General features: G+C 31.6%; 2 protein-coding genes across 4 annotated transcripts; one reads left to right on the forward strand and one right to left on the reverse strand.

The window, feature by feature from the left end:
- Positions 1-91: 91 nt before the first annotated feature.
- On the reverse strand, positions 92-4,442 carry LOC113553562 (phosphatidylinositol 4-kinase beta-like). Of its 3 annotated transcripts, none has more exons than XM_026956946.1 (10): positions 4,187-4,441; positions 3,976-4,127; positions 3,279-3,458; positions 3,005-3,210; positions 2,804-2,921; positions 2,499-2,737; positions 2,303-2,397; positions 2,005-2,232; positions 745-1,666; positions 92-666 (listed from the first exon to the last, which is right to left on the reverse strand). In XM_026956946.1, exons 2-10 carry the CDS (start codon positions 4,095-4,097, stop codon positions 479-481), a joined length of 2,298 nt encoding a protein of 765 aa, XP_026812747.1. In that variant the 5' UTR covers positions 4,098-4,127; positions 4,187-4,441; the 3' UTR covers positions 92-478. The 3 variants fall into 3 exon arrangements, with proteins under 3 accessions (XP_026812747.1, XP_026812748.1, XP_026812746.1); XM_026956945.1 differs by having other exon boundaries at positions 479-666; positions 4,214-4,442; XM_026956947.1 differs by lacking the exons at positions 3,976-4,127; positions 4,187-4,441 and having other exon boundaries at positions 3,005-3,226; positions 3,279-3,420.
- Positions 4,443-4,547: 105 nt separating this feature from the next.
- Positions 4,548-7,460, forward strand: LOC113553563 (zinc finger protein 664-like). The gene is made up of 4 exons (XM_026956948.1): positions 4,548-4,807; positions 4,929-5,057; positions 5,233-5,279; positions 5,336-7,460. The coding sequence occupies exons 1-4, from the start codon at positions 4,694-4,696 to the stop codon at positions 6,273-6,275; spliced, it is 1,230 nt and encodes a 409-aa protein (XP_026812749.1). The 5' UTR covers positions 4,548-4,693; the 3' UTR covers positions 6,276-7,460.
- Positions 7,461-12,256: the final 4,796 nt, after the last annotated feature.

Consider the following 12,256-nt stretch of genomic DNA (forward strand, 5'->3'; position numbering starts at 1 on the left):
TAAAATACATATTTATAAATCATTATTAAAGCTCATTTGAACATAATATGACTCAGCTCTGTGAAAACATAAAAAAATGTAACAAATAAAATGAGTTAAAACATTGTATTTTTTATACCGATTTTTTTCATTTATTTATTTAAAAAAAATAATTTACAAATTAATTACAATTTGTTATAACATAATGATATAGTACAAATACAATGTTTGTGTGTTATTGGTTGTATGTATATACAAAGGAATTTGTTTACTTACAATATATTTGATATTTTCTTAGGATAAGAATAAAGGAATTTTTTAAAATTAATATTAGGTAACATTGACAGTATTTCATTGACCAGGTTTAGTGAGCAAAACATTTTTATCATTTTCATCCAATAAAAAATCGCACTTGGAAGTAGCATTTGCCAATTATGTAATTACTATGTAGGAGACTGAACATATTGTTTTGTGTATTCCAAGTAACGTGTAGTAACAATCACAGTATGCCATTAGTGTAGTATTGGAAACCGTCATACAACTTGGTCGTGATTGAATGCAACGACGACTCAACCATGTTATCGACAAGCGATATCAGTTGAGCTTCTGTTAGATTTAAATGAAAACGACATTTCAAAGATCCAATAACAGCCGTTGCCCCAGCTCTAAAACAAGGTAATTGTGAATCTGTAAAATAAAAAAAAAACTAATATAATATTGTTAAACATTTGATCATAGTCTTTAGCTGATAAAAATATTTCATACTAGCAGACTGCATGATTTGGACAACGGACAACACTCTATCCATGTGTTTACGTGAAGCAATTAAACCTCGAAGTATTAGTAGTTTGAAGTATTTGAAACCATCTGAATCAAGACCACCCATTACATCAACCATTTCCGATGTTAATTTAAAGGGTGAACTTTCAAATCCCAGATTTTTAGGGGACGCAGATAGTATGAATCCAAAATCAATATGTATAAGATTACCCTGATTATCAAGAAGTATATTTCCATTGTGTCTGTCTTTTACTTGGATCAAATAACAAACAAGCGAATAAGCAGCACAACTTTCTATAAAATTTTTCCGTGCTTCTGCTAAAGTATTTTCTTTAAATTCCTCTTCAAAGTATACTGATAACGAATTTTTATTTTGTTTTTTGATCTGGTGTAAAGAGATGGTATTTAATACTGGTTCTATTAAACCGGCATCATTTGATAAACATAAAATTTTATATGGAAAAACTTTTAACGGTACTAATTCTGACATCCATATACTGTGTAACGTTAGTAATAATTGAGAGGCGAGAAGTTCTTGTCTTAAATCATCACCTGTTTTTACAATAACGGGTAACAGTTTCCAGTTGGCTAGACCACCATATGGAGATACTTCCCTGACACGTTTTTCTTTTTCTGACCAAAGTTCTTTAAGTGCAGCAGCAGAAGGGTCTTCAGGATCTGTTGGCGAAGAACTTTTAATGTCAGTAGAAACGGTGAGGCGACGTCTAATATCACCAGCCACAATAAACATGTTCTGATTGTTTATTTCTGGTTTTGAGTCTTGAGACTCACATCGAGTGAGATTTTCTTCACTACGGGTTTGACGAAGATTTGATATCCGAGTAGTCAAGGGAGACCGTTCAGCATCTTCTACCTCTGCTACTTCCACATATATAATAAATGGAGCCTAAATATATAATATTAATTTTAATAATTTTTATTTAATAAGTTAACTGTTTAGTGAAGAAAAATACCAGAATTTTTAGTTATTTTTAAAACCTATGTTATAAAATTAGAGTTGGTAACAGAATGATCATATTATTTTGAGAAAATAGTGAAAGTAAAAACTTAATTATGATGAATACAATGAGTAGTGAGTACACAATCTCATTTAAAATATATTTTTAGAAGAACACAAAATCTCACAATATATTTTATTTTAATTTTGTTATTAAAAACATACAATTAAAATTGTTAGTGAATTGTTCTGATTGCCAGTGAAATATTAACACGGTGATAATTTACCTTGTCTTTAGAATTCAAAACAGCTGCTACACGTGGAGGAATTGATAAAATATGATGATTACAGTTGTATAATGGTATCCACACTTTAGCAGGTAAATTCTTATTGATTAAACTTAATTGGCTATAGAGATAAGTAGTTCTTGCTTCTCTAGTTGGTTGTTTGGCCAAGTCACGTCCAAGTGTTGTTAAACATTTGATAAATTCTACTTCAGAACACATTCTTGGAGCCTGTAGAAATATATTAAAAGTATAAATATATACAATTTAATGTTGAATATATTTTTATTATTCAACTTACACCGCAATGACACTCAGCTATTTGTTCAGTGCAGCTGCATTTATTATCAAATGCCATGCCAGAACTTAAATCTCCTAAAAAATTTCGTTCTCGCACTAAATAATAATAAATAAAAACTATGAATAAATATGTTGTATAAAGGTTAAAACTATTAAATAATATTGTAAATGGAGTATACAGTACAATTAAATATTACCTATTTGAATTCCATTTAAATTGACCATTGAGCTGTCAGATCTAGACCGACAATGAGTCTTTTTTGTTAATAGGTTGAATGAGTCTAATATGGTTGGTTCACTTGGTCCTTGTTTATAATGCTCATTGAGAATTGTACTGATTAATTGACCACCACGAGATTTTGATTCAGCATTTAAATCATGGAAGGCATTTAATAACCATGCACATTTTATAGAAAAATCACAAGATTTACGACATCTAAAATTGTTATTAATTAATTAGCGTTTGTTGCATTATTATAATAGTTGATAAATTTTAACTTACCTGTGTACCAAATATGGATCTATAGCCTCTGCAATATCATCCATTTGTATGTACATACTAATTAATTGTGGCAAGAAAAAATCTACTGAATTGTCATCGAAACTAAATAATTTATCACCTGAAGATTAATTTAAGTCATTATCATTATAAATATATTATATCTGAGTAATCAATAATTTTACTTAAATAAGAAGTATATACCTATATACCGTTGGACACCAGGCTCTTTTGAATTAAAAAGGTACATAATGGCCATTGGCATATCAAACAGCTTGGACTCTATCAGTCTGAGCAGAAAGCTTTTAGAAACTTTGTCAAATGTCTGAGCATCATAACTTCCCTGTTTCGAAGGGCTAGGTTCTGAACAGCTAAGACTCTCTCTACTGCAGCTGCTCGCCATCTCTGAACTATAATAATTTATAACTATATGACAAATTATTATTTGTTTTAATTTTTACATGTAAACAGTAATTACCTTCCAATACCAGAATCGTCTGAATGGATATTTGGGTCAGACATTGGTGCACATATTGGTTCAGGACACTCAGGACTTGGTATCACATCTACCTCTGGTATTTTAGTTAGTACAGAATCCAAACTACGGTTTCGGTGGTGAGATGGATGATTTATTGGTGGTAATACAATACCCATTGACCTTTATATTTAATAAAATTAATCATAACACGCATATAAATTGAAAAAACTTCAATTAATATTATTTATTAAGATTTTTTATTTTGCAATAACTCTGAAATAGTTATGCAATTACTTTAGAATATTGTGTAACTTAACTGTATTTCTTAAATACCAAATTGTGGTTTGAAATTCGTAATTTATAATATAAAACTTTACTAAGTATTTAACTAAATAAAAATAGTAACTCTTTAAAATTGACTAGATTAAATACAACTATGTATAATACATTGTGTATAGAAACAACTATAAAATAAAATATTTTATTTATTTTGGCCATGATTTATATTCAGAATAGTAAATAATTTGGTAAATACCAATGTTTTTAAAAATTGTGAAAAGAGAATTTAACTCATTATACAGAAATTAGTCTGTTTTTAATTCTTTTAAATTGGATGATACAAGACAAATACAACCAACTAGAGGGCAAAAACAATTATTATTTAAGCCTTAAGGTAATTAAGCGAGTAACATCATACCGAAAGTCAAGGCTAAGGTTCCTTTGGTGGTTGCTATTTCTGTGTTTGCTAAATTCCGGACGACCATGTACAGGTGTTACAGAAGTAGTAACAGCTACTTTTGTTGTTGCGTTTTCGTGCATTACGTTTATTTTTATTTGTTTGAGTCAATTCTAAAACAAATTTAACGCGATTTAACAATAATTCGTGAAAATTATTGAATGGCACTTACACCAGAGAACATTATAGCAACAATTACTTTCAGATTGGTGTCAGAGTCCATTACAAGGCCGAGGCCAAAAATTCGTAGTGGGTTACAAGTTACAACGGTGAACAGTTTGTCAAATGGTGTTCAGTATAGCATCAAGATCTTATATATATTTATATATTATATTACATATAGTATGTATTGGTTGTCGATCTTATTGAAAACGTCAATATTGTTTAAGTTAAAAAATTTCAAAAATGCCAAGTACACAGAAAAAAAGGGCGTTTTTGGACAAAACAAATGTTTGAGGTTAGAATGGTTAACCGAAAGCTGATGTTATCTGTTGCAAATGGTCTATGGTTATGATAATACGAAATAATATTGACGAAATAATATATTACACTTTCATACATATACCTATGTACCCATTAATTTTCTTTCACTTTTAAATTTAATTGATCAAATTCGTATGGAAGTTCGTGCGTGTTCGTGTATAATTATTGTCGTTTACGCTTCATAGTTATAGTTATAATGGACTTGTCCGGGTTTTGTAGGTACTGTCTGACGGAAGACGATGCAAAAACGCCCATAGTCGAAGATCCTGATGGTCTGGCTGAGAAAATAAATATGTGTTTACCGAATAAAGTAAGCAATAATATTAAGAATATAGGTGATATTATAATTGACTATACTATTATAATAATAATTATAATTATAATTTTATATTATTATTATCAATTCCTGTTGACATTTGTTGCTTGATTAGTTTTCAGAAGAAGATCCGTTCCCAAAAATGATATGTAATGGTTGTCATAGAAAACTTTTGGAAACTTATAATTTTTTTATGTGCATTCAAGAGACTGAGAATCATTTTCGCGGCATCTTAGATCAAATGGTAATAGTTTTTAATCAAACTAATATATAGGTACATTATCTGTATTGTTCATTTTATCTAATAATTTTCTTCTAATTTATTGAGTTTTCACTTTTCAACAATTGAAATGACAAATGAGTAATTTATATTATGTCTGATATTAAAATTAAATAATACAATATGTTAAATATTTTAGAATCAGCCACCAAGTGATTGTGATGTAGAGGCACCCACAGTTAGAAGGTAAAATTATTTGATGCCTTTAATTTTTGTTATTAATACATTTTAATTTATTTTAGACCGAGCAAAAGAAAGTCTGGACCTTGTAAACGTTTGCCTGTTAAATCTCCTAAAAAAACTGCTCATGCTGATGTTGCAGAAAAAAATGAAGATTCGAGTAAAACTGAGGACGATCCCTCTGAAAGTTTGACAGAAAAACAAGATAAACCCCTGCATGTATGTGAAATCTGTGATCGTACATTTCAAAATCTTTTGGCATTTAATACTCATGTGTTAAATCATAATAATGAACCTCCTACTATTTCATGTGAGTCGTGTGGTTATACAACACAGCATCGATCTTCTATGTACCGTCATCAAAAACGTCATTTAAAGCAGTCTAAGTATACATGTTCAGAATGCAATAAGAATTTTATTACAGAAAGTTCATTAAATGAACATAAAAATAAGCATACTGGTGATAAGCCATTTAAGTGTGAGTCGTGTAAAAAATCATTTTCATTATCTCGATACTTGGCAACGCACATGCGCCTTATACACGGAGACACGGTATCATATGTGTGTACTCAATGTGGGCGTAAATTTGATGATCGTAGCTCACTTGCTTTACATCGTCGAACACATAAAAGAGCTATGTCTTGTCTGTGTGACATATGCGGCAAAGAATTGTCCAGCAGAGAACATTTGAAGTTACACAAACGATTACACACTGGGGAGAAACCAAATGTATGTAGTTTCTGTGGTAAAGGCTTTGCAAAACAATGTACATTAGTATTGCATCTCAGAACTCACACTGGTGAAAAGCCATACCAATGTGATCAATGTGGTAAGACATTTTCACAGCGATCTTCTTATGTAATTCATTATAGAAAACATACTGGAGCAAGACCTTATGTATGTGCTTGTGGTAGTGGTTTTGTATGCAGAGCAATGTTAACTGCACATGAGAAGACATGTGCTTTTGTTTTTCCTATCAACATGTACCAAAGCATGTATTAACTTAACATTATTTTAATATTTTTTATTCTTTATAAAATCTATTATTGTTTCTGTAAATATCATTGTTATGACATGATTATAATACATTTTTTTTTAAATGCCATATTATTGAGTCCCTTACCAAGTGTTCACTTCTTTATGATGGATTTTGTTTTATTTAATATTTAAGATGACAAAATTAGTAGTTAACACTAAATGAAATAATGACTCATTCATTTTTATATAATTTATCACTTTGAACTTGTATAGTTAGTCAAATAAAATATTTTCATTTGTGTAGCACGTACATGTGAGGACTTCCTAAAGTCTAATTAGGTTGCCTGTTTGGCAGAATTTTTATTGGGCACTCTTAGGTTTCTGCCATGCCCTACTTGGGAGGTATGGGGTTTCTTCAAAAGAGCCTGATCAGAGAGAATTGCCACCTGTGGCTGGGTTTGAATCTGATAGTACACATTTGAACTGACATCTTAATCTTATTAGCTCTAGTGCTCCAGTAAAATATTTAATACTTATGTTAATTTCAAAAAAATTACACTGTTCATTATATTTATTAGGTTAATGCCTGCTTTAGTATGGGCTGCACAATTTTCAAAGAATAATTTTAAATATTTATTTTGAGGGAATTGGAAGTATTTATTTAATACTTATAATATTATTTATTTTACATAATATAATTGTAAGTAATATTGATAATATAATAATATAATTTGATTGATTTGAAATGTATACTCATTTTTTTAATATAGTTACAGTGTTCCCAAGGTTGTGAAGAAAAATAGAATATTGTTATGGAAACTAAACAATCTATTCAAACACTAAAATTAAAATAAATAAGACAAAAATATAATTCTTTAAAATTGTATTTAAAAATTTTTTGTGTATTAAAAAGAATATTGAATTGGATTTTTTTGTTTTCAACCAGAAACATATTTTTTTCTAAACAGCCTTGGTTGTCATCTACAAGAGTTTACAAATTTAAGAGGTGGAACAATATGTTAATGATCCCACCGTTTTAAATTATTGAATTCTTATAGGATATTCTGTAATTAAATTTGTGTTAACTTTAATATGGGTATTGTATTACCAAACCTAAAAGTTATGAACACGTTTTGTTTCATTGTGCAATACTTCAATACCTATGTTTAGATATTTTTGAGAATAAATTATTGTATGGTATTATTATAATACTTGTTATTATTGTCAACATTTTTCTCTTTAGCAATTCATCCTGATCAAGCTTAGTTCTATAATTCTAAAAACTTAGTTGTTTCAGATAATGTTTGTGGCAAGATTATATAAATAGTAATTAAATATAAATAAATCTTAATCCTATCAAATAACTTATATTAAAATATATAACCAACCATTATTATTTTAAGTATTTAATTATGAAGTTTATGTAGAGACATATATGGTTGTATTATAATACACAAACATTTTAAAATAATCTAGATATTTTTGTTTACAGCTTTTAAGAGGACGTCGCACCCTCATGTGTTGTCTCCGTCTTACACATCTACGACATAGAAAAAATGCGTTTACGCAGTCTGCAAAGTAGAATTTCCTTAATTTTGGTTTTAGAGTAAAAATATACCTATTATAAAATTAAAATATTTTGGAGGGCAAGACGATGAGTTTTTTCCATTATTCCCAATATAACATTCATTATATCGTTTAAAGTGTTTAAAGAAATGGCAAAAATTTTAAAAATTTTAAATAACCTTTAATTTTTCCAAAAAAAACTCATCGTCTTGCCCTCCAAAATGGTATCATCTTTTAATTTTATAATAGGTGTATTTACTCTAGAACCAAAATTGAGGAAGTTCTACTCAGACTGCATAAACGCATTTTGTCTATGTCGTAGGTGTGTAATACGGAAACAACACATGCGGGTGTGACGTCCTCTTTGATCTTCGAATTCATCTTCTTTTCTTTTCTTAAAAAAAATGTTTAAATGAATAATATTTATTATAAATTTATGAAATGTGATTCTTTATTCTTTATTTTTATTATTTTAAAAATGAATACCATTTAAAAAAAATGTTGAATGACATTTTTAATTTCATATATTTATTTGAGAATATTGATGTATAAAATGGAATTTTAAAATAATAAGTACCTAGTTATAGTTAATTATCATTTATAAGTATTGAGAGTTTAGATGAGAATTATATTGTAAAGTGGCTGTCTGGCTGTGGTTTTATAATAAAATGTTATGCACTTTTTACACTTTGTTCATTGGACTCTGAACGCCTATAATTTAATAAGGTTAAAATGTTTATGACTTATACATAATATTTATTTATTAGTAATGCGTACGTATAAAAATATTTGTTTTGCTTAATGATGTCAGTTATATTACTTATATTACTTTTTATTTGTTATTTTAAATTCTCAGCGAAGTAATGAATGTACCTATTGATTTTATAATGATATATGTTTTAGATCGATTTTCAACTTCGAGAGTGGGTAACAATTGGTTTCAGTGGCGTATATATCCATATAGAGAGAGTTTAGGGGTTCAAACCCCTCCCGAAATGTATGGTTGGTACGGGCATTGATTTTGATTGCATAATTAATTGGAATTTCACTAATTTAAGAATGGACATTTTTTTTAACCCCCCCTGAAATTAATTGCTATATATGCCACTGATTGGTTCTAGTTTGTATTTAAAAGTGGTCAAAATTTAAAGTAGGTACTAGTAATTTTTTTATATATAATCAGGAAAAACAAATAAAAAATTAAGGAAAAACTTTTAAAAAAAGTTAGGATTTTGACAAAACTTTGAAAATAATACTGTATATATTTTGTGATAAAAATTCATAAAATATTCTCTTTATATCTATATAAGATTTGAAAATTTAGTAAAATATTTTCCTTATATGTTCAACAATATAATATACCAAACAATTTCTACCCGAAAGTTACTTAAGTTAACAAATTAACTTTTTATAATCGTTTATAGTTTTATGGTATTGCATATTACTATAATTAGTATATAATTACTATACTTCTCTTCAATATACGATTTGCTTTTTTTTGTAGTATGATTAAAAAACGAATAACCGTAGATACTTAAAATTGTCACCAAATGTTTAAATTATCATTTTTTCTTATACACGGTAAAGTTTTCAAAATTAGATATTTATAGATGACGTGATTTTTTCTATAAATATGAAATATCACTAAAATATTCGATTGGCTAAAATTCTTGAAAATGTAATGCAATATATTTCAATCTCATCGACCCAGCCGATGGCGATCCATAGATCGGTTTATGCTGTTTAAAGTATTTTATATTAGCTTACTATTTAAAATGGATGCTACGCCGATCTCGTTATCAAATAATCTTCGTAAGGGTCGTAAATAGAGCGACTCAAGTTATGTATTAAAAAATGCTATTGATATGGACTTAGATTAAGATCAAATCAACTTATGAATTTCAAGTCAAAACCTCAAAAAAAAAAAAAATAACCACCTCACCAAAAAACAAATAAGTAGTTTGTTTCGAAAAATAAGTATATACTCGCTTGTGTTGATGTTAATATAGTATGCGATTTCACTTCAAATCAATCAACAACAAACAGCATTGAAATCGATGAAGTTCAATTAACTCCGGCACCTCCTAATATCGATGATTGCGTACCTAGCTACAGAGTACAGACCTTATAAATCTGACTGATGTCTGACACACACAACCGCTCATATAAATTAACAAGAGAAATCTAAAAATCAAAGTTAAATATTCTGATGCATACCGATTACCGAAAAGGTCATTAGAGAAACGCATTAAACACCACTCGTTTAGGCTCGCGAAGATAGAGCTTTCCGAACCGTCGGACAGGACGACAGCGATGGATGATCGGGGGCACGGGAAAGAGGAGGCACGGAGTCTGGCTATAAGTCACCGACGCACGTCTCCGGCACCGGCGGCACCCTGTGCGGTGTGAAGAGTTCGCGGGTGTCGCACGCTCGGTTATATGTGACGCGTTAGACCCGCTCCGAACGGCACCCGCCTTTTACGATCACGCGACACGGCGGCTAGCGGCACCGGAGTGGACAACGATGCTGCATTAACGGCACCAATAGCAGCTGTGACAATCGTTACTAATTTACGAGAGGTCGACAATTATTAATCGTTACGCAATATATAATGCGACCGACTGCTCGATGGACGCGAAACGTCATAGATAACGGTATGGTTAGTGCGAGGCCGTATTGCATCGCACGAACAGAGATGACGTCAAACGGTAGAAAAGTTGGCGGGCGCCGATGGAACAGCCGGCAGAGAAACCGGACAACAGATAAAACCGTACTAAAGCGTTTAACGTCGAGTAGGTGCCACGAAGTGGTGGCACACTCGGACGCACGTCAAATGAAAAACGTCGCACTGTACGACGTTTACGAGTCGCAACACGGCCGAAAGCAATCGGGGACGCATAAAAATAATACGGCGGCCGATCCAAACCGCAAATGGTATTTTGCGATCGTACAAAAATGCAATGTCGGTGTCGGTGACAGCGAAAAAACGAGATAAAAAACAAACAGATGTCGCGTGATGTTACGGCCACGGGAACAATAGTCAGCATGACGTCTTTGAGAGTGCGGTGACGACGACGGTATACTGAACGAGATCCATATATATACATATATATAGTGACTGTGGTGACGACGTAATATACTCGTACATATTTATTATTTGTAATATCGAAACGCTGTTGTGACACCACTGACATCGTGTCACGGACCAAACGGAGCACGTTCATTTGCATCGGTCGACAATTTGATTGCGATTGCCCGTGACCACTGCAATGCTTAAAACTCTGAAAAATAACCGCCGCCGCGGTAACGTGTCGCTTATCGCCGTAATATATGGTACCTACTGCAGTACTCGGAGCGGCGTCGTTAACCGCGTTTTTACAGCTGACCGCCAAGCCTCCAGAGTCTTCGGGTGGCCGAATAACGCGATGCGCAGTTGACTGATGCCGACATAAGTAGTTACTACTGCTTATTGCAGCATTTCCCCCGTGTGTCGCAGTAGTCATCCCGTTCGACTGACGGCCAAAGGTTTTCGGCCCATCGTACGATATTTCCGTAAACCTAATGCTGCGGAACCACAAGTTTGACGCCACTTCGCCCGGCGCAAAATTGTGGTCGGTTCTGCGGGGCACGCGGTCTGAAGGTTGTTCCGGATCCCAAATACCCGAAATTGTTTCTATGATAGTTGTTAGTTAAAACTTATTTGGATATAGAACGGGCCCGTCCACAATATTCGTGCTGCAATGATTTTTCGTGATTCACCATTGACGAGTACATCAATGACATTATGATAAATATAATGATGATATGATCGATGACCACGTTGTAATGACAGTGAATTCGACTTCATAGATGCCACATTGTTTGCATACAATGGCATGCGTGTGCGGTGTACCGATGTCATGTAGCCAGCGGTATAACCATCGTTGATCTAGTACCTACGAAGTCGCCGAAACTTCGTGTCCCTTTTACGGTGGTGCGAACGTCGGTCGACTGCCATCGTTTTTGCTCTTGTAGCGTTAGGCGTTTGAGCTTTGAATTACAAATGAATTACAATTTGGGTTTTGATCGACACGGTGATCGATAAATTAAAAATCTCCTAGTCGACGTATACAACGTTGTTTATTACTAGCTAGCACTAACTATACACTTTCATTATTCTTATCGGTCAACATTAGTATTATTACAAAGGCAGGAATATTTGAACGAGGATTCGTATTTCGATTTTTATTATTCTGCACTCTTATAATACATTTTATGAGGTCTTTTTTGAAATATTATGTTTTATTTCCAATAAGAAAATACCATTATACATTTAATACGATACATAATATTATCATTAGAAATTATGTTTTAAATTAGTGTTATTTAAATAATGTAGTGTGTAATACATAATACGTATATTATATTATATTATTACTATGGCCCAAACCACACCGTA

This window comes from Rhopalosiphum maidis, chromosome 2, assembly GCF_003676215.2.
Source record: "Rhopalosiphum maidis isolate BTI-1 chromosome 2, ASM367621v3, whole genome shotgun sequence".
Lineage (NCBI taxonomy): Eukaryota > Metazoa > Arthropoda > Insecta > Hemiptera > Aphididae > Rhopalosiphum > Rhopalosiphum maidis.